The sequence below is a fragment of the Schistocerca serialis genome, chromosome 3, assembly GCF_023864345.2.
Source record: "Schistocerca serialis cubense isolate TAMUIC-IGC-003099 chromosome 3, iqSchSeri2.2, whole genome shotgun sequence".
Lineage (NCBI taxonomy): Eukaryota > Metazoa > Arthropoda > Insecta > Orthoptera > Acrididae > Schistocerca > Schistocerca serialis.
This window is the reverse complement of record NC_064640.1, coordinates 616794604-616817889: the sequence shown is the minus strand read 5'-3', so window position 1 is coordinate 616817889 and position 23286 is coordinate 616794604. Positions and strand designations below refer to the sequence as shown.

The 23286-nt window shown below is 43.3% G+C and overlaps 1 protein-coding gene across 3 annotated transcripts in view; it reads left to right on the top strand.

The window, feature by feature from the left end:
* LOC126470500 (zinc finger Ran-binding domain-containing protein 2) overlaps positions 1-23286 on the top strand; it is a 76433-nt gene that overhangs the window by 2887 nt on the left and 50260 nt on the right. For all 3 annotated transcript variants that reach the window (XM_050098384.1, XM_050098383.1, XM_050098382.1), the window contains exon 2: positions 2622-2674. In XM_050098384.1, the coding sequence (XP_049954341.1) occupies positions 2622-2674 (53 nt within the window). The remainder of the gene's footprint in view (positions 1-2621; positions 2675-23286) is intronic.

The following is a 23286-nucleotide window of genomic DNA, read 5'->3' as shown; positions in this document are numbered from 1 at the left end:
CACATTTGTCCTGTTATTTTGATTGTATTTTAGGAGGAAGATGTTATTGTCTTATTTATGTGTATTGTTGTGTTTGTTGCCGTGTGTGTGTAGTGACATCATAGGCGCCATATTGGGGAGTCTTAGAATAGCCATTTCCGCCATATTGACGACGTCATGCGTCAAAGCGGACAGGTGGAATCGGACACTTCCGTAATCCCAGATGACTGACACTCCTATTAAAGGCATATATAGTATGGCGAGCACAGCATGACTCATTACACTTGTGAATAAACATAGAACACTGAAATATTTAACCTTCACAGTGAAATGAAACAAACAGGCCTACTGAAGGAAGTAGAAGTTTTGAGAAGGGGGGGGGGGGGGGGGAAGACAGATGGAATATTACTACATTAAGAATGATGACACCATTCCAAAACAAATAGTAACCAAAAATTGACAACACTATATTCTCAACTTTCAGCAGAACCTAAAAATGCAAAACGAAACCATTGGTATCGTACATTTTGCTTGATATATCTAGCTGAAACTCTGCTCTTGATCGAAGGAATGCACATACAGTTTACAACCCGGTACTGCAAATTTTGTCTTGACCCATACAACTCATGTGCAGCCCTTCATACCAAGAACTCTCACAGAACTCCAAAATCTGATATTGCAAATTTCCCTTGACCTCTATGGCAGCTAACACGAAGGCCACAGTACCAAAAACCAATACATACAACTTGTCAGACCCATTATCCAAACCTTCATCTGCCCTATCCATCTAAAATGGAGTCAACAGTACAACAAGCCAAAACTCATTCGCATAACTAATATCAAAAACATAACCTGACAAACAATGGTAAATCAATGTCGATAAACCACAGTGTAACAAAATTACCAAACTGTAACAAGAAAAACACTTGGGAATCTTGCATCATCCACTATTTTGATATACGTAAAGAACTATTCATACATACCATATCTGCGCGAATTGTAACATGCAATAACGTATTCTTAGATTTATCTTTTCTATCTTTACCATCAAAAAAGGAAAACACTATTAAATTTCTGACCATAAGAAACATACAGCACTAATATTACAAAACTTGTGCATGAATCCATCTCCCACAATAGGCAAAATCAAAGTAACTCACTATCAAACTGGTGCAAACTTGTCCAGTGACAGCCTCACACATTCAGTTAATGTCAAATGACACATTAAGATACCTAAAAACAACTTGGAAACAAAGCACAACACACACGTCATTCACCATTACGTGCTATGCACTGCTCAGTAATTCATTATTTAAGTAATCATGAGTGATTACTCATGCTTGCTTGTACTTTGAGGCAATGCCCAGTCTTTAATAGCATCTATGTTGGTAATACATTTAAGACCTAATAACAATGAAATGAAAGTCTTTTGAGAATGACAGTTATTTCAAATAATCAGTTAAGTTGAAGATTCTATATTCTTAGTCCTAAAATGAATTAGAAAATTCTAGAGAGTTCTTAATTCAAAACAGTTTTAATTCTACCACTTTTACAATCAATATTGTTTTCACACTCTGGTGAATTGCCATATTTTGTTGTCAGTCAGTCACATGTAATATTTTTGGCTCAGAAACAAGTTAGTTTCGAAGTATGTGATTAAATGTGTGTCTCACATAATACATTGTTCATCTGTTTAAAACTTCAAATGCTTCCATCCCTGTATATATACTCCTTTATGTAATTTTTCCTGACCCCTGTAAACTTGTGACCCTGTGGTATTCACATGCCATGGTCTAATTAAAAACACTTGTTGGGTGAGATCTTCCATGCGCCATTGCAGTATTGCTGCTATGACTATCAGCAGTCCATCTCATCGGTTATGGCTTCGGCAAACAGCAAGTATGTAGTCCTGCTCTTGTACACTGACATTAATGATAGTCATACAGACTGCTGGCTACTGAATGTATCAGCTACTATGCATGATTCAAACACTAAGCTACGAGTTCATTGATGTGATATAGCACATTGGCAACAGTGGGCAATTTGTGTAAGACATTGAGAGCTCTTATTGGAAGAAATCAGTTCCAAGGTGTGAAATTTCAACTAACAAGAAATGTCAGTCTGACTGTAAACACAAGGAAGAAAGCCAGTCGGCACTCAAATTACCTTTCTGTAATTATTATACAGAAAGGAGTGAAAAAAAAGGGCACCACTGATATCGCATTACAGTTGCTATGTTGTTTAAGGCATTTGTCACATTTCCTGTCACTGGTCAAAGCTCATGACTCGTATTGAATATTTCTCTTTATCTGGCCTATGCTGTGAATGCTATTTAATGTTCTCTTGCAAGGAATGAGAAGATTCAGTTTACTGGGAGACATTGCTGAAATTGTGAAAAGTGATGTCTGTGTTTTAGTTAGGGTTCATCCAAATTGATAGATGGATACATCAGTGTGGTCTGGCATCTACAAAATGTTATATGATGCTCCCCGACTTCAGTGACCTATTACACACTTAGCTGTAGTCCACCTGAAGTAGTTTACAGCTATTTATGTACTTTCTTTATCATTGGTACAAGCATTAGAGTCTTACTCTTCTGAATTTCTGTTAAGTGTGTATTATATTCTGTCTGAATTTTTCAGGTGTGGCAATATTAACTTTGCGAGGCGGGACACCTGTAATCGGTGCGATAAGGGTAAGTGTACACACAAATTTGAAAATAGTGTTCTTATGGAGAATTGGTTTTGTGGATTGAAAATCTATCTCTGCGTAAGAAACACTACAGTAGTTCACTGTTTTACAATATTAAGATATTTTTTAATGTAAATTTTGTACAAGACGTGTCTGAGCTTGTTGCATCAAAGTTTCGAACACTGAGTGAGTATTTGGTCTGTTCGAGCAGCAGTGAGAATTCATCATGTGTGTGCTCATAAAAATGAGCATCCGAGCTGTACACCTGACAGCACAGAAAGTAGCAGTAGCTGAAATTGGAAATGGTCATCATATTATGCAGGAGACAGTCCCATTACAAAGTGTACATCAGGCTTCTTCGGTTTCTGACAAACAGTACACTATTTAAGCAGTGGCTAAAAAGCCATACACACACGGTTGGCATCAGTGAGGAAATTAGTTTGAGAATTTTCCTCAAACTGCTAGTTTTCTCCCAAGTGCATAGCAGCCATTTTGTGTCATTTCTTGTGCTCATTTTTTATGACTCATATGGTTTGTGCCTTCTGCAGTGTTCTTTAGTCTTTGTTGATTTTATTTTCTTGTAAGTGTGTAAAGTTCTTCTGCAAAATTCATTTGTTTTAATAGCTTAGAAGAAATGCAATATGAGGGGTGATCAATGACATTATAGAAGAAGAAGGTACTTTCATTACAAGGGAAAAAGTCTTAAAAACTTATCGTACATTTAAAATATGTAATCAGACAAAATTGACATTGGCAGTATGTTAGGAAATTTTATAGCCTATTTGCCAGTTATTGGAAACTCAAATTTTATCCGTATTGTCGGATTTTTCTTTTTTTGCTTTATCAGTTTCACATTCCATTCCATTTCATGTCTAGAATAATTTGATGATCCTAGAATATAAAACACTGAATCGAATATTGTATTGAAATTCAGGGGAAACATTTGAATGGCCCCACCTTATCGGTATGACATCAAATTTTGCAGACATAGTGACAAAATCTGCACCTAGTACGACAGAGTACCAAATCTCAAAGCTTTAACTCCTTGCTCTAGTTGCACATCAAAGAATGTTGTCTAACTGAATGAGAGGACGCGACCTCCCTTGACCTCAAACTCATAGCATGGGTGGCAATGACATCATTAGTGGAACCACACACACCTAATTTTCCTCAAGCATCACATGCCAAGTCACCCTCTCCCCCTTTCAGAATGAAATATATCACCAGACTAACAACCAGTGGCTGAAAGAGCCACAGACTGCAAGTAATAGAAAGAAATAATCATCTTCCATCCCAGAAGTCGTGACAGGAAAGTGCTCACAGAAGCAGAAGTCTCGCAGTGACAGGAAGGAAAAATTGAAAATCAAACTAAATTTGGCAGTACCAGCCAATCCAGCTCAATCGTCCCTGATGTTGACCTATGAAAACTGAAGAAGAACTTCATCCTCAGATTGTACACAAGCCACTATTAACGTAACTTGTACTACCTTCCCCTTCACTGTATTCACAAAACCAAATCTGATGTACCATCAAGAGACTCTCCAGCTGGCCGAATTCTGTTAACAGATGGCTACTTACCCTGCTGTCTGTATGACAGTACACGAGATATGGTATTCAGAAATCAAATTCCCAAGTGATGATAACTACAACATCTATTGTTATATTCACACTAACAGCAAGACGACATCTGGAGGTCCCTAAATACTGATACAGTCGGACACCATCAGTGAGCAAGTGCCACTAACCTATGGATTGGAAGCTGTGGCAGTGCAAGTCCATTTGTCCATTAAGGGGAACAATATCTAATATCTACTTCTCCCAGATAGAAACATACCATATCACAAGCTGGCAGACCTAGTAGAACTAATGTCTCCGCCTTTCTTGCCACTGGGGGACTGAAATACCCGCAACAATGTGTTGGCAACAAAAACCACATCCAGTAAGGGTCAGTCAACAGAGCTATTAATTTCTGAGCCAGAGTTGAGCCGACAGAATTCACACTTCATCACACATGTTGATCGTATTTCACCATAGATATTACAATCTGTAGCCTGAACAGCTCCCCCAATCTGGTGGGACATCCATTGCCACACTGACCATTTTCTTATCAGTGTGTGTCCATTAGCAAGTACCTTCCACAAGAACTTGCAGAGATATTTACATTAGTATAAAAACTTGCACAAATTCGCTTGTGCAAGTTGCTTGGGCAAAAATTGATCCTGTAAAGGAAAGGATACTGCGGCATACATATTTAAGATTACAGGAAACACTTGATTAATTTATTGCCCATACAGAGCCTGCAAATTGTGAACTTTTTTTTTTACATTTTGCGTTATCTGTTGTATCAAAATAATTCTGCTACAATATTTTATAGTGCAGCGTACCTTTAACCCTATTCTTCAAATCTATATGCACATCCCACAGCTGGCTGCTTTGGCCGAGCAGTTCTAGGCACTTCAGTCGAGAACTGCACTGCTGCTACGGTCGCAGGTTTGAATCCTGCCTCGGGCATGGATGTGTGTGGTGTCCTTAGGTTAGTTAGGTTTGAGTAGTTCTCAGTCTAGGGGACTGATGACCTCAGATGTTAAGTCCCATAGTACTTAGCCATTTACATCCCACAATATAGGAAAGCACTCAACTTTCCTGAGAAAAAGTTGTGTTCTTTCACTGGTCTGCATGTATTTCTCGCTTCTTGACACCACACTGCTGTTAAACACAAGATGCAAGAAACTGTTTCCATGAACCTGCAGAAACTGCTAATGGAAGTTGATGAAACTTGCAAAAGTACACTTTCTGGGGATGTTTCCACATAAAAGGACTAGTAGAAATAGCTTCTACAACTGACTTCAAGAAGTCAACTTGCTGTTGGATACACGTCTTTATCTTCCCAAACTATTGATCAGCAGAATTTGACCGTGCTAATCATTTAGAAAAGCCAACTGGCAAGCTTACACCTCGAAAGCAATATCTGAAACCAGTCAACAGAAGGAAATCGAAAGAGTGATAAAGGATGCTATTGACAAAATTATACTGTACATGCTGTGGAAGCAAGAATCCTCTATTCATTGTGCCCTCCCACCACTCGAGAAACCTGTGCCCCGATGGGCAAAAAGAAATACCTGCAGCTATTGGAGAGCATTGGCGGGTGCTTTGATGACACAAATGCACTCCTTCTGTGGAACATTTAATTGCGTTTAAGGTACATTGAGTAAGGGTACAATTTTTAATAAACAAGAATAATCTGGAGTGCTGGGAACACTATGTATGATCAATGAGCCCATTCCCCGTGCACAGAAATATACTGATTCCTCAATCATTGCAGACTGGGTATCTGCCCCAGGTGGGAATTTCAGGGGTTCTAAATTCATATTCTTGAAGGAAAAAAAAGTACTTGTTTCACAAATGCACTGCTGATGACCTGCTGTATTCAGTGCACATTGGTCTATTGATTATTCATATGATTTTGTAATACATTCTTGTTGGTTTTTGAACACATTCTAAGTTGTTTTCTGAATGAGTTATAAGTTGATTTTTGAATGCATGCATAGTGTATGTGATGTTTCTGCCAGGGGAATAGCCATCTCATCTACAAATAAAAAGCTTTCCTGCAGACAAAGAGGAGATAGGGCTATACGAGCTGAGCCGAATAAACCCGAATGAGTGAATGTCAGTACTGTTTGCTTATGTGGTTGACTGGGTGTGTGAAAGATCAGCATTGTTATAATTATTAACAAAATCCATAGATTCAGTCTAGCAGAGTGGAAATAAATGACTAACAGGAATGACAAGTAAGAAATATTGCATAATATCTTCTTGGTGTATCCAAGAAAATGAAATTTTGACAAATTTTTGCCAGAGCGCTGCACTATTAAAGACCAGTTGTACAGTCCTCGGCTAGCAGTTGCTTGATTCTATTGTATGTTGTAAACGTAATAGGCATTTGATATTGGCACTTTGTGACTTATATTATGTCATGTTATTTGTGTAAACAAAGTACATAAAAATGACCATTTTTGCAATAAAAGTCTCGCTTATTTTGCTTGCTGCAATATTAGAAAAACCTATTTAATTTTATCAAGCAGAGAGCGACAAAATAGACATAATCAGATTGAGATTGTAATAATTGAATCCTTAAAGGATCTTGCTGAGGCCAGGATTTCTGTGGCAGAATAATCTATAGAATTTCCTGTGGAGATACATGCTTGACTATGGCTGACTTACAGGGCTACGAAAGGCGAGTGTGGCATTAATGTTCAATGCACCTTTCACATACTATGTGTGTTCTCTGAACAATGTAGACTTTGCCGTGCTGTGAAGATATTCTGTAGTTTCCAGCCCTCCGCAATCCCATATCATCTTTCACTGAGCTGAGAAGAGAACAAGTCTTTGTAGGTGGCCAGAAGATTGCTTTATGTTTCCTTAGGATTCACCTAATTTTGATGAAATATTGATGACATATGGAAGGAACACCGTGGATTTGAACCACTCCTCGTCTTGCTCTCATCGGAGGTCACATTTCTTGCTCTTCAGAGCTGTGCTGATCCAATGTGGAGGACATCCATTATTTGTGAACACAGTGTAAGTGTTTCAACTCCTTTGCAAGGCTGTCTTTGTTAGACACACCATGTGTCAGGCGCACCAAAGTTCGAAGGACACCTGTAGCTTGTGATGGATGGTGGCAGCTAGACGCCTACAAATACAGGAGTGTATGTGTGGGCTTACAGTAAATGGAATGTCCCAATGATCAATCAACTTTCTGACTTAGCAAAACATCTAGAAACAAAGCCAGCCAACCTTCTCCACTTCAGTTGTAAATTGGATATTCTCGAGAATTGAATTAAATTGCTGCAAAAAGCGTGACAGTTTTTCTTTACTGTGGGGCCACACTGCAAAAGTATCATCTGCATAGCAGTAGAAAACTTTCGGTTTAATTCTGCCAAATCAAGTGCCCTCTTCTCAGAGTCTTCAATAAAAGAAAACTTTACTACCAGAAAGGTAGAGGATGACCCATGGCACCACCATCAGTTTACTCAAAATATTCAGTGTTGAATAAAAAGTAGATTGAGGAATGTGCTTGATGAAGTAGCACTGTTGTATCGGTTTTGAACTTACTGCTGATGGGTGACAATGAATTGATGAGATGGACCATAGCGAAGAGTGAGATAGACTCAAAGCTTACTAATAAATCTGATTGAGTCAGAGTGACTTCAGTCTATTAATAAAGTCACCTGAGTTGTGAATATGAATTGGATTTGTAAGACTTAATGAAAATGAATACTCCAAGACTAGCTGCAGTAAAGTAATATGTTTTTTAAATATTTTACGACAAGCCTGTTATGGATTATTGCCATTATCAAGTGACCTGCGAAAATAACATTTGCATTGTTACTTATATCTAGTAGGAAGTGACGAACATATTGCATCTATAGTAATTTCTTTTTGTGTTGGAGCTTCCTAATTATAATACCTTTTGTAGTTAAAATGTAAAAATATGTTTTGTCAGATATTTTGACAGTTCTTTACTACAATGCTATATGTTTACAAAGTATATACAGCTTACAAGAATGGTGCTACATTTCATTGTTCTTGTTTTCCCTTTAAATTTTGTCTATGGTCTGTGTAAGTTTTGTTTACCATATGACTATTTCTTTTTGTATTCTATTATGTCAATAAAGTTTTTGAAATAGTATTTACATACACAAAAACTTCATTAGCCCCACGGTGAAGATGAACCGTCACGCTGTTTGCAGCATCTGAGTTCAATCCAAGAGTGTATCCAATTTATGATGGAAGTTTAGAAGGGCAGTTGTCTGTCTTTTCTGGATGCCTTGGTCAGTTGGAAATTGGATGGATCATTGGGGCATTCCATGTACTGTAAACCCACACATACAGATCTTTATTTGCAGATGTTTAGCTGTCACAACCCATCACAAACTATGGGCATCCTTTGAACTTCAGTACACTGGACGTATGTTGCGTCTAATAGATAGCATTGTAAAGGAGCTGGAACACCTACAATCTGTGTTCAAAGGTAATGGATATTCTCCACATCAAATCATCACAACTTTAAGGAGGAAGAAATGTCATCACTGACAAGAGCCAAAAAGAGAAGCAGTGGTTGACATCCAGGGTGTTCCTCCCATATGTCAGCAATATTTCGTCAAAATTAGGCAGAATCCTAAGGAAACATGTCAAAGTAAGCCTCTGGCCACCCACAAAAACGTGCTCTTCTCAGTTCAGTAAAGGGCAATCTAGGGTTGCAGAGGACCAGAATCTATGGAATACCTTGCCAGCGTGGCAAAGCCTACATTGGTCAGACAGTAAACACAGTAAAAGGAAGTTGTGTTAAATATCATCACCACACTCGTTTTCACAGCCCAGTGAGAAAACCATAGCTGAACACTGTATCTTCGTGGGACATTCTTTGGATTATTCTGCCACAGAATTCTTGGCCTCAGTGAGATCCTTTTAGGATTCAATGATTAAGAAATTGGTGGAAATTCATTTCGCAGAAGATCTTATTAATTGTGACGGTGGGTTTCGATTGGATAAGGCACAGGACACAGTGACTTCTTTAATTTCTTCAGAAAGAAAACATTTTATGACTAATGACACGTCTATGACAATTTTATTAAATTGGCGTCTGGATTTTAACTCCACGAGCCCACGTTCAGACAATGACCACATATGGAGTGTCACCATTATGCAAGCACCTCTGCACCCTAGGTGGAGCAATATTTGAAGGGGGCTCTGAACTTGACAGAGGTCACTCATGTATCAGCTGCTCTTGCCCGTGTATCTCCATGCCAATTTTTGGTATAAAAATACGAATGTAAAGAAGCAGCCTCCAGTGCAGTACACTCACCTGAAGATGGCAGAATGGTTGTCAACAGAAATATCGTGGCAAGAAGTCAACGTCATCCAGCTGCAATCCTAAAACTTCAACAAACAGGGGTTTTCATGTTTGATCACAGATTTTTGTACATGACTTAGTATCCCATTGACTGTTCTGGGCTGGCAGGTTCAGTCATCAGCAATTAGTTTATATAGGAGAATGGAGTCCTTCAGGATTCAGTTTTCAGTGTTACTGTCTACACCATTGCAATTAATGGTGTAGTGGCCTCCATGATGCCCATAGTTTTACCATTCCTGTATCTGGAGGACTTTGATCTGCACTATAGTTCCACATCATTGCACACCACAGTAACAGCTTCATGGAGCCATGTAGAAAACACAAAACTGGGCTGTGGATCAGGGTTACCCCTTTTGTCCTATGAAAACTTGCCTCATGACCTTTTTGCTGACTTCAGACTGTGCAGTCTCATCCAGAGATTTACTAGGTAACTAGTTACTTCAAGGGATTGAAAATGTTAGATTTTTAGACATTTTGTTTGACACTAAGTTAACAGTGTTACCTCTCAAATGCAGATTCTATGATGAAATTTAATAGCATCAGATTTCTTAGCAACATCTTATCTGCAATTTGACACAGCATTTATTACACGTGCACAAGCGTACACTCGTGTGTGTGTGTGTGTGTGTGTGTGTGTGTGTGTGTGTGTGTGTGTGTGTGTCTCCTGATGGAAATGGGTATCGGGGTAAGAAACCAGCAACTCGTAACAGATTATACTTGCAGATTGTGAACCACTCATGTTACTCCACTCTTGTTTCACAACCAACAGTTCAGACTGTTTACAAACCAGCCTAGAACAATTGCGATATGATTGGAATGTACTATGTGCCATTCAGCACTCCATGAGTACCCTAAATATGGGACCCCTGCGGGTCCAGGGGTAAGAATAGGCCTGAGGTATTCCTGCCTGTTGTAAGAGGTGTCTAAAAGGAGTGTCTCATGTTTCGGCCTTTATGTAATGGTGCCCTGTAGGATTTGACCTCTATTCTTCAAAATTTTCCGAAGAGCGAGCCCAGCGCCTTACATGGTGCATTGTGTCCATCATGCCTTGAGATCTGTAGTTCGCTTTTTCGTTGTCGCATTGAAGTCCCACTCATTCTCCATCTCTTGGATGAGGACACCCTCCTGGTTGCATTTTCCAACATGCACTATGCCAGTGTCGCTTTCTGTGACGATGATGACCATGGGCTTGTTTGCACCTGATAACCAGCACGTTGCGGTGGGGCCACCATGTACCATGTTGGCTGTAGCCCCTGACAACACAGGGATCGCTCTGCTGATGCCTGTGCCATTAACTCCCCACATATGCCAAGGAATAAATGCATGTCACCCTGGGGCATTGGGACTCCCGGCAATGGCCATCCTGCCAGGTGGACTTTGCCGGCCGCGGTGGTCTCGCGGTTCTAGGCGCGCAGTCCGGAACCGTGCGACTGCTACGGTTGCAGGTTCGAATCCTGCCTCGGGCATGGATGTGTGTGATGTCCTTAGGTTAGTTAGGTTTAAGTAGTTCTAAGTTCTAGGGGACTGATGACCACAGCAGTTGAGTCCCATAGTGCTCAGAGCCATTTGAGCCAGGTGGACTTTGCTGCAGCTGGGTGGCGGCCGTGGGGAGGCCCCCTGGTTGGAGTGGGTGGCATCAGGGCGGATGACACGCGATGAAGCGTACCACGTCATCACTTGCTCTTGATCAAACACCAGCAATCTCTAAGCGTTCTAAGTCTCAGTACAATGCAAGGTAGTATGACCCTAAATCGTTCCTCTCCTTGGCGACACCATGAGAGGATTGCCAGGTTAAGGATGGAAGGATGGCAGCGAACCTTATTCACCCTGGTACCTCATATGTACAAGAACTAATGGGGGACTCCTTTGTTTCAATGAAGCCACAGTTTTGTAGAGCATTTAGAGGACAAGTTTGGGGAGGTGGAGAGCTCGTCCAAAATGCGCTCTGGGTCAGTCTTCATAAAAGCAGCTTCCTATGCCCAGTCATGGGCTTTACTCGCTTGTAACAACTTGGGAGATGTTTCCGTTACCATCACGCCACATAAGAGCTTAAATATGCTGTAGGATGTTATATTCCACAGGGACCTTCTTTTGCAGTCTGATGATGAGCTGCACACCAGTTTAGAGCGATGAGGTGTTCATTTCGAGTGGCGTGTCCATCGGGGTCTGAGGGATGATCAGGTTGCCACCGGTGCCTTCATCTTGGCCTTCGAAGGTGACAACTTACCTGAGAAGGTCAAGGTAATGGTCTACTGCTGCGATGTCAAGCTGTATATCCCTCCCTCGATGCGGTGCTTTAAGTGCTGGATGTTCAGCCATATGTCTTCCTGCTGTACTTCCAGCGTTGCGTGTCGAGTTTGTGGACCTCCGTCACATCCCAATACTCCATGTGCCCTGCCTCCCACCTGTGTCAACTGCGGAGAGCATCATTCACCTTGCTTGCCAGACTGCAGAATTTTACAGAAAGAGAGGAAAATCATGGAAATCAAGACCCTGGACTGACTAAATACACTGAGGCTGAGAGAGAATATGAGTGCCTACATCCTGTGGCTATGACCTCCTCATACGCTGCTGCTATATGAACAGTTGTAGCCCCATCAGCTCTGCGAATTCCAGTTGGCTCTCAAAACCAGAAGGCTACACCTGTCCCCTTGATGGTGGGGGTCAAATTCCCCCCCACCCCCCAGTTGCTCCCGCACCACATACCTCGGGAGCGCTGCCCCCCCCCCCCTCCCCATTGGGGACACACCAGTCCCCACCTCCCAGCCGGAGAGGTGTAAATCATCTTTGGCTTCTCTCACCAGGAAGGGATGCCTTGGGTCACTTCCTTCCCAGGCATCTGCTAGTGGGAAAGATGATGCCCACCAGTGGCTGAAGTGCCCAAAAGCAGCTGGTCATAGGGCTTCATGATCATCCTCAGGTCCCCAGCTCGTGGTCGTGCGGTAGCGTTCTCGCTTCCCACGCCCGGGTTCCCGGGTTCGATTCCCGGCGGGGTCAGGGATTTTCTGTGCCTCGTGATGACTGGGTGTTGTGTGTTGTCCTTAGGTTAGTTAGGTTTAAGTAGTTGTAAGTTCTAGGGGACTGATGACCATAGATGTTAAGTCCCATAGTGCTCAGAGCCATTTGAACCATTTTGATCATCCTCAGTCCCGGAGACTGAATCAGTGAAGCCCTCCCAGTGAGAGAAAACCAATGAGCAGCGAGAAAAGTCCAAAACAAAGACCTCTAAGACCAAGGAAATTGCAGTGGCACCCACACCACTGCTATCTAAAAGCTCTGTGTCTGGGGGTGAGGTGGAGATGCTAGTGTCCACTGAGGACCTAGATCTCAGTGTCAGTGTCGTCGTAATTGCCGTCTGTGTCACGTCTGCTGTGCAGCGAGCTTCGTTAATTTAAGTATTCACTGTATTTTTCTTACTTGTTACTTCTTCTTCTGTGTGTTTTTGCTTTTAGGAAGCTTTAATTGTCGAGTGCTAGTAATATTGTTCCACAGATTTCGTGTGTGTTTTGAATACAGTCCAGAGACAGGTAGTGTTATTTTCATTGTTTTCTACAAGAAGTGTCTAGTAACCACAGTTTAGTCAACTATCAGCCGCCTTTAGTGAATTAGCAGTCTAGTTAAAAGTTGATTAACTCTCTACAGTAAATTGATTTCTTAGGATGGATAGGATGTGCGACTGCTTTGTACGGACGCAGGAGCAGCTGGCCACTGTTCGCGAACAGCTGAACGTGTTGGTGGCAGCGGTCAGCCGTCTTCAGGCTGCTGCCTCGGAGTGTAGCAGCAGTGGGGAGTCTGGTGTGTCGCATGGTACACCCAAGGTGTTACATGCTTCACCCACTGTCTCTGCTGTCGAGACATCTTCATGGGTACCGGGCGCAGTTGGGCCACCCTCTCCCCAAGGGGAGTGGTGGGTTCAGCGGCGTTCGCGGCGCACGAGGCGGAGGGTCAATGTGGAGGCTGGCCATGTGGCATCGCCCGCTCTGCCTGTGAGTGGACATGTGGCCGCTCCTTCAGCAAGGTCCGAACAGGCACACGGGGGGAGGGGTTTATTAGTGATTGGGAGCTCCAACATTAGGCGGGTGATGGAGCCCCTTAGGGAAATAGCAGAAAGGTCAGGGTAGAAGACCAGTGTTCACTCTGTCTGCTTGCCGGGGGGTCTCATCCGAGATGTGGAGGAGGCCCTGCCGGTGGCGATAGAGAGCACTGGGTGCACCCAACTGCAAATAGTTGCTCATGTTGGTACCAATGACTCTTGCCGTCTGGGTTCAGAGGTAATTCTCAGTTCATACAGGCGGTTGGCGGAGTTGGTGAAGGCGGAAAGCCTTGCTCGTGGGGTGGAATCTGAGCTAACTATTTGTAGTATCGTTCCCAGAACCGATCGCGGTCCTCTGGTTTGGAGCCGAGTAGAAGGCTTAAACCAGAGGCTCAGACGACTCTGCGGAGATCTGGGGTGCAAATTTCTCGACCTCCGCTATCGGGTGGAGAAATGTAGGGTCCCCCTGAATAGGTCAGGCGTGCACTACACGCAGGAAGTGGCTACAAGGGTAGTGGAGTACGTGTGGCGTGCACATGTGGGTTTTTTAGGTTAGAGAATTCCCTCCCTAGGCCCGACAAGACGCCTCCTGAGACGCGGCAAGGTAGGAGTAGGCAAGATGCAACAGGGAATAACAATATTAATGTGGTAATAGTAAACTGCAGGAGCGTCTATAGAAAGGTCCCAGAACTGCTCTCATTAACAAACGGTCACAATGCCCACATAGTACTAGGGAGAGAAAGTTGGCTGAACCTGAAACCAGATGTAAACAGTAATGAAATTCTAATCTCAGATTGGAATGTATACCAGAGAGACAGGTTGGACAGTGAAGGGGGAGGCTTGTTTATAGCGATAAAAAGTGCAATAGTATCGAAGGAAATTGACGGAGATCCGAAATGTGAAATAATTTGGGTGAAGGTCACGGTTAAAGTAGGCTCAGGCATGGTAATTGGATGTCTCTATAGGCCCCCTGAAGGATAATTTGGAAAATATTTCGAGTAGATTTCCCCACCATGTTATAGTTCTGCATGGAGATTTTAATTTGCCGGGTATAGACTGCGAGACTCAAACGTTCATAACGGGTGGCAGGGACAAAGAATCCAGTGAAATTTTCTCAAGTGAATTATCTGAAAACTACCTTGAGCAGTTAAACAGAGAACCGACTCGTGTCGATAACATATTAGACCTTCTGGTGACTAACAGACCAGAACAATTTGAAACGGTTAAGGCAGAACAGGGAATCAGCGATCATAAAGCGGTTACTGCATCGATGATTTCAGCCCTAAATAGAAATATTAAAAAAGGTAGGAAGATTTCAGAGTACCTGATGGCCCAACGCAAAAGATTTGTCTCAAGTACAGGTAGTGTTGAGGATCAGTGGACAAAGTTCAAAACCATCGTACAAAATGTGTTAGATGAGTATGTGCCAAGCAAGATCGTAAGAGATGGAAAAGAGCCACTGTGGTACAACAACCGCATTAGAAAGCTGCTACGGAAGCAAAGGGAACTTCACAATAAACATAAACATAGCAAAAGCCTTGCAGACAAACAAAAATTACTCGAAGCAAAAGGTAGTGTGAGGAGGGCCATGCGAGAGGCGTTCAATGAATTCAAAAGTAAAGTTCTATATACTGACTTGGCAGAAAATCCTAAGAAATTTTGGTCTTATTTCAAAGCGGTGGGTGGATCAAAACAAAATGTCCAGACACTCTGTGACCAAAATAGTACTGAAACAGAGGATGACAAACTAAAGGCCGAAGTACTAAATGCCTTTTTCCAAAACTGTTTCACAGAGGAAGACTGCACTGCAGTTCCTTCTCTAGATTATCGCACAGATGTCAAAATGGTAGATATCGAAATAGATAACAGAGGGATAGAAAAACAATTAAAATCACTCAAAAGAGGAAAGGCCGCTGGACCTGATGGGATACCAGTTTGATTTTACACAGAGTACGTGAAGGAACTTGCCCCCCCCCCCCCTCTTCATGCAGTGGTGTACCATAGGTCTCTAGAAGAGCGTAGCGTTCCAAAGGATTGGAAAAGGGCACAGGTCATCCTCGTTTTCAAGAAGGGACGTCGAACAGATGTGTAGAACTATAGACCTATATCTCTAACGTCTATCAGTTGTAGAATTTTGGAACATGTATTATGTTTGAGTATAATGACTTTTCTGGAGACTAGAAATCTACTCTGTAGGAATCAGCATGGGTTTCGAAAAAGACGATTGTGTGAAACCCAGCTCATGCTGTTCGTCCATGAGACTCAGAGGGCCATAGACACGGGTTCCCAGGTAGATGCCGTGTTTCTTGACTTCCGCAAGGCGTTCGATACAGTTACCCAGTCGTTTAATGAACAAAGTAACAGCATATGGACTATCAGACCAATTGTGTGATTGGATTGAAGAGTTTCTAGATAACAGAACGCAGCATGTCATTCTCAATGGAGAGAAGTCTTCCGAAGGAAGAGTGATTTCAGATGTGCTGTAGGGGAGTGTCATAGGACCGTTGCTATTCACAATGTGCATAAATGACCTTGTGGATGACATCGCAAGTTCACTGAGGCTTTTTGCGGATGATGCTGTGGTATATCGAGAGGTTGTAACAATGGAAAATTGTACTGAAATGCAGGAGGATCTGCAGCGAATTGATGCATGGTGCAGGGAATGGCAATTGAATCTCAGTGTAGACAAGTGTAATGTGCTGTGAATACATAGAAAGAAAGATCCCTTATCATTTAGCTACAATATAGCAGATCGGCAACTGGAAGCAGTTAATTCCATAAATTATCTGGGAGTAGGCATTAGGAGTGATTTAAAATGGAATGATCATATAAAGTTGATCATCGGTAAAGCAGATGGCAGACTGAGATTCATTGGAAGAATCCTAAGGAAATGCAATCCGAAAACAAAGGAATTAGGTTACAGTACGCTTGTTCGCCCACTGCTTGAATACTGCTCAGCAGTGTGGGATCCATATCAGATAGGGTTGATAGAAGAGATAGAGAAGATCCAACGGAGAGCAGCGTGCTTCATTACAGGATCATTTAGTAATCGCGAAAGCATTATGGAGATGATAGATAAATTCCAGTGGAATACTCTGCAGGAGAGGCGCTCAGTAGCTCTGTACGGGCTTCTGTTGAAGTTTCGAGAACATACCTTCACCAAGGAGTCAAGCAGTATATTGCTCCCTCCTACGTATATCTTGCGAAGAGACCATGAGGATAGAATCAGAGAGATTAGAGCCCACACAGAGGCATACCGACAATCCTTCTTTCCACGAACAATACGAGACTGGAATAGAAGGGAGAACCGGTAGAGGTACTGAAGGTACCCTCCGCCACACACCGTCAGGTGGCTTGCAGAGTATGGATGTAGATGTAGATGTAGACCCTCAGACACAATGAATATAGACTGCTCAGGCAATAAGTCGGTGGCCCTGAGGCGTAGTCTGCCTCATTGAATGTTCCATGCCTTCGCCGTCTCACGATGTCATCCTCCAGTGGAATTGCAGCGGTTTTTTCCACCGCATGGCTGAGCTGTGGCAGCTGTTAAGCCTTACACCTGCTTTCTGCATTGCCCTCCAAGAAACCTGGTTCCTGGCAATGTGGACCGCTGCCCTCCGTGGCTATTAGGGATATTACAGGAACTCCAGCAACTATAATCGAGTGTCAAGTGAAGTTTGCGTTTATGTCCTAAACTCAGTCTGTAGTGCAATTGTGGCCCTTCAAACCCCTCTTGAAGCTGTGGCTGTCAGAATAAGGACGACACAGGAAATAACTGTCTGCAATTTATATCTTCCTCCAGGTGGTGCAGTACCCCTGAAGGTATTAGCTGCACTGATTGACCAACTCCCTAAACCTTTCCTATTTTCGGGAGATTTTAACGCCCATAACCCCTTGTAGGGTGGCACCGTGGTTACTGGCCGAGGCAGAGATGTCGAAACTTTACTGTCTCAGTTTGACCTCTGCCTCTTAAATACTGGGGCCGCCACACATTTCAGTGTGGCTCCTGGTAGCTACTTGGCCATTGATTTATCCATTTGCAGCCCAGGACTTCACCCGTCTATCCCCTGGAGAGGACGTGACAACCTGTGTGGTAGTAACCATTTCCCCATCTTCCTGTCACTGCCTCGGCTTCAGGCCCACAGATGCTTGCCCAGATGGGCTCTCAACAAGGCATACTGGGAAATTTTCACCTCTGCGGTCACCGTTGATTCTTCCACACGTGGTAGCATCGATGTGATGGTTGAGCAGGTGACTGCAACAATCATAAATGTGGTCCCTCGCTCTTTGGGGTGCCCCCAGCGAAGGCGGTCCCTTGTTGGTCGCCGGAAGTCACTGAGGCAATTAAGGAGCATCGGCGAGCTCTACAGCAGTGTAAGCGGCACCCTTCCCTGGAGCACCTCATAGCCTTTAAACAGCTCCGTACCCGCGTTCGCCAACTTATCAAACAACGGAAGCAGGAATGCTGGGAGAGATATGTCTCGACGATTGGTTGCCATACGTCACCTTCCCAAGTCTGGATGAAGATCTGACGTCGTCTTGGGTATCAGACCTCAACAGGTGTCCCTGGCATTAATATCAATGGCGTGTTGTCTACCGATGCAAACGTGACTACTGAGCACTATGCTTGAGCCTCTTCATTGGGGAACTACCCCCCAGCCTTTCGCACCCTCAAACAGAGGATAGAGAGGAAAGTCCTCTCGTTCGGGCCACAGTGAACCCTATAATGGCCCATTTACAGAGTGGGAGCTCCTCATTGCCCTTTCACATTGCCCCAACACAGCTCCTGGGCCAGATCGGATCCATGGTCAGATGATTAAACATCTCTCATCTGTCTACAAGCGACATCTCCTCATCATCTTCAACCAGATCTTGTGTGAAGGCATCTTTCCATCACTATGGCGGCACAGCACCATCATTCCGGTGCTTAAACCCAGTAAAAACCCACTTGATGTGGATAGCTATCGGCCCATAAGCCTCGCCAACGTTCTTTGTGAGCTGTTGGAACGTATGGTGTGTCAGCATTTGGGTTGGGTCCTGGAGTCATGTGGCGTACTGGCTCCATGTCAGGGTGGTTTCTGACAGGATCGCTTTACCACTGATAATCTAGTGTCCCTCAAGTCTGCCATCCGAACAGCCTTTTCCAGATGCCAACACCTGGTTGCTGTCTTTTTTTACTTACGAAAAGTGTATGACAGCACCTGGCGACATCATATCCTTTATACAAGTGGGGTCCCCAAGGCCCGCTCTCGATTTTTTATCCAGAATTTCCTGTCGCTTCATACTTTTCATGTCAAAGTTGCTGCCTCCCATATTTTGCTACATACCCAGGAGAATTGGGTCCCGCAGGGCTCTGTATGGAGTGTGTCTCTATTTTTAGTGGGCATTAATGGTCTAGCAGCCGCTGTAGGGCCGCCTTACCATCTCTGTATGCAGACAACTTCTGCATTTCGTACTGCTTCACCAGTACTGGTGTTGCTGAGCGGCACCTACAGGGAGCCATCCACAAGGCGCAGTCGTGGGCTCTAGCCCATGGTTTCCAATTTTCGGCTGCAAAGTTGTGTGTTAGGCACTTCTGTCGGCGTCGTACCATTCATCCGGAACCAGAACTTTGCCTTAATGACGGTCCACTCACTGTAGTGAAGACATATCGATTCTTAGGACTGGTTTTTGACACCCAATTGACTTGGCTTCCTCATCTCTGTCAGCTTAAGCGGAAGTGCTGGCAGCACCTCAATGCCCTCTGCTGCCTGAGCAACACCTACTGGGGTGCAGATAGCTCTACGCTGCTGCAGCTCTACAGAGCCCTTGTTCAATCCCGCCTTGACTATGGGTGTCTGGTTTATGGTTCAGTGCCACCCTCAGCCCCAGTGCACCACTGTGGCGTTCGCCTAGCAGCAGGAGCTTTTAGGATGAGTCCGGTGATGTGTACTGGTGGAGGCCGGAGTCCCTCCATTGCAGGTCAGGCATGCGCAATTGCTCTCCAGATATGTTGTACACATTCATAGTTCTTTTGCGCATCTGAATTACAATGTCCTTTTCCCGTCCATGGTGATTCATCTCCCGCATCGGCGGCCCACGTCAGAGCTTACAATTGCAGTTCGTGTGCGATCCCTTCTCTCCAAACTGGAGTCCTTGCCTTTACCACCTATACTTGAGGTTCATTCATGAACACTTCCATGGTATACACCTAACCCACGGCTTCGCCTGGACCTTTCACATGACCCTAAGCACTCAGTTAACCCTGCGATTCTCCCCTGGCACTTCCTCTTGGTGACATGTACAAGGGCCATGAAGTGGTTTACACCAATGGATCGATGGCTGATGGTCACATTGACTTTGCCGATGTTCATGGAGGACATATAGAACACCTCTCCTTGCCATATGGTTGCAGTGTTTTCATTGCAGAGCTGGCAGCCATATCTCGTGCTCTTGAGCCCGTCCATTTATGCCCAGGTGAGTCATTTCTCCTGTGTACTAACTCCTTGAGCAGCCTACAAGCTATCGACCAGTGCTACCCTCGCCATCCTGTGGTGGTGTCCATTCAGGAGTCCATCTATGCTGTGGAACGGTCCCATCGTTCATTGGTGTTTGTCTGCACTCCATGTCACATTGGAATCCCAGGCAACGAACTTGCCGACGGGCTCGCCAAACAGGCTATGCGGAAACCGCTTCTGGAGATGGGCATTTCTGAACCTCACCTGTGTTCTGAGTTACACTGTATGGTTTTTTGGCATTAGGAGATGGAATGGCATAACAGTATACACAACAAACTGCGTGTTGTTAAGGAGACTATGAATGTGAGGAAGTCTTTCATGTGGGCCTCTCGCAGGGAATCAGTTGTCCTCTGCTGGCTCCGCATTGGCCATGCCTGAGTGACCCACAGTTACCTCTTGTGTCATGAAGGCCCGCTTGAGTGTCGGTGTGGCGCCCGGTGACAGTGGCCCATATTCTGGTGCACTGCCCCACTTGACAGCCCTGCGACGAAATCTTGGGTTACCCTACTTGTTGCTGCTAATTTTATCTGACAAAGCCTCATCGGCTGATTTAGTTTAAGTTTTATTCATGAGAGTGTGTTTTATCATTTGATCTAAGTTTTAGCGGATGTCCTTTGTCCCTCTGTGTCCTCCACCGTAGTGCTTCTAGGGTGGACGTGTTAATGTGTTGCAGAATGGCTGGCTTCTCCTTGTTTTATTCTCATAGTCAGCCAGCCATGGTAATCTGCTTTGTTGTTTTAATCTCTTCGTCCCGTTTCTTGGGTTTCTGTTGTTTTTCTTGTCCTCTTTTGTCCATTTATATGTTTGTTGCCCTTCATCGTTCTTGTGATTTTTCCTTTCATTGCATTTTGAGTTGCCAGTCGTTTGTTTTATTTTCACACTTGTGGCATTCTTTTATTCGGAATAAGGGACTGACGAACTCATAATTTGGTCCCTTTGCCCCTCTTTTAATCCAACCAACCAATCAACCAGCCAACCTAAATATGGATTCGCCCACACAGACGGATCCAGAATTCGTGACTAGGTTAGTTATTTTTGTGTACACAGCCCAGGAGAGGTTCACAAGCAGTGTTCTCAGAGTGCATGCTTTATGTATATATGACAGGGTTGGTAGCCATATGTCTAACCTTGCATTAAATAAGATCTCCCTCAGCCAAGACCTTTGTGATTTGTAGTGATGCCCACAAAAAATAAATTAGTGCTATCTCTGAAACGTTTTGTTCTCTTAACATACAAGACATTTTATTTGAACCTACAGTGCGGGAACCAGCATGACATTCATTTGGACACCAAACCAACTGGGCATACTGGGAAATCACAACTGAAGCACCAGATTTTGAATATGTAGTATAAGGAATTATGGGCTGCTACAACCTCAATAAAGGCATGTGATACTTCTTACCAAGCCTCTCTGAAGGAAACAGTTGTACCGTTCTGGTCATGAATGGGCCACACCATATTGAACTGAGAGTTCATCTTAAGGCTTCTGGACTCTGGTGGGCATGGGTTCCCAAGCTATTGCAGCTATTCTTCCTTTCATTTGCTGTAATCTTATTCTGACTGTAGCAGCCAGTCCATGAGGAGGTCGTGAGGTACCTATAGAGTGGTAGCCGTCTGACTGTGCAGGGAATGCACTATTGATGCCAGGCTGTTACTTCCTTGTGGATGCAAGAAGTAGGTGCCTGTCCGGGTCCTCTGGGCCATGGTCATCAAGCCAAGTGACCCTTGTTCTGGCAGAGTGGTGCCCAAGGGGAGAGCCATCATTTGGGGTAGTCAGCATCATGGCAGATGTCTGTCAATGTGAAAGGCCTAAGCTATCACCTGGTGCCTGTGTGGCTCTGGTTCTCTCTTTAGGCAGACCAGAAGTCTTCAGTGCAGGTCATTATGACCATAGGAACTTTACCTCATTGACCATGCTATGGGAAGAAATTGAAACAAAGTGGCTTGCAGAAACTTACTCTCCAATTGCTGGTTTGCACTTGTGCATATGAAGGGTCCTTCCTCTCTATTAAGCCCGTGTTCTTTGAACATATTTTGAGAAATCACTTCCTTCAGTAAATTATGAAGTGGTTCAATCATAATTAAAATGGCGAATCCTACCCAGTGCCAGGCGATACTTTGCAAATAACTGAATGATGTACCCATTACCGTAATGCCCGATAAGAGTCGAAACGTGGTACAATGTATAATTTTTCTACAAGACATACTGATGATGAACTACATGAGCTGTTGGAGAAGCATGGGATCCATTTCATACATTGTGTGTGTCGAGACTCACGGGGCAACAAGGTTGACACTGGAGCTTCTATCTTCAATTTTGAGGGGATTTCTCTTAGCGAGGTGGTCAAAATTTTTTTTAACTGTGAGAGGATGTGTGTGAGCATTCATGATGACATTTACACATGTTTTTATTATTTTTCTAATGTATATATTATTTTAAATATAAATTTAATAATAATGATAATAATAAATTTAAATAACCTTTTATGCATTCCGCATGAACTTTCCAATGTAATTTGTAATTAGTGGATTTTGTAACATTTCTGTTAGGCGCCCTAACCGCAATACAAAAAAAACTGCTGACAATGGTACAAATATTTTAATTGTAATACTGTTAACAGATAGATCTAATTCCATCAATAATGACCCATATATGTCTGTTTCAAAATCTCAGGCTTTAACAGTAGTTCCATTATTTCATAAAAATGTAATTAAGGGAGTCACTTCTTCGTTAATCCCAAGTTCACAATGACGTGGTAATTTAATTTCTTTATAAAAGATTTAATGTAATCATTTATGACATCATTCTTGCCTCACTACTAGCTTTCTCAAGAGAGTACTTCAAAATGGCACCAATTTAAAACAGCAGGTGAGCAGGCTCTGGAAGCATTATGGGGATTGAGGGCAGTGTAGCCCTCTGTGCAAGTCTGTGGTGGAGAAGTGGGCGTTCATGCCTCCCCTTAAGTTGCATTGCCACACATTCTCAAATAACCTGCTAATATATTTCAATCAAATATTGCCAGTTACATATATACATAAATATATTAAACAGGGGTGCTGAAGACTGCTGCACTGAGTGTGCTAGATCTAATGTCCTGTCCTCATATATTTCTTTTGTCTTTTTTTCTTCTCACCAGTGTTATCATTTTGCAAGTCACTGAATCTCTGTATTC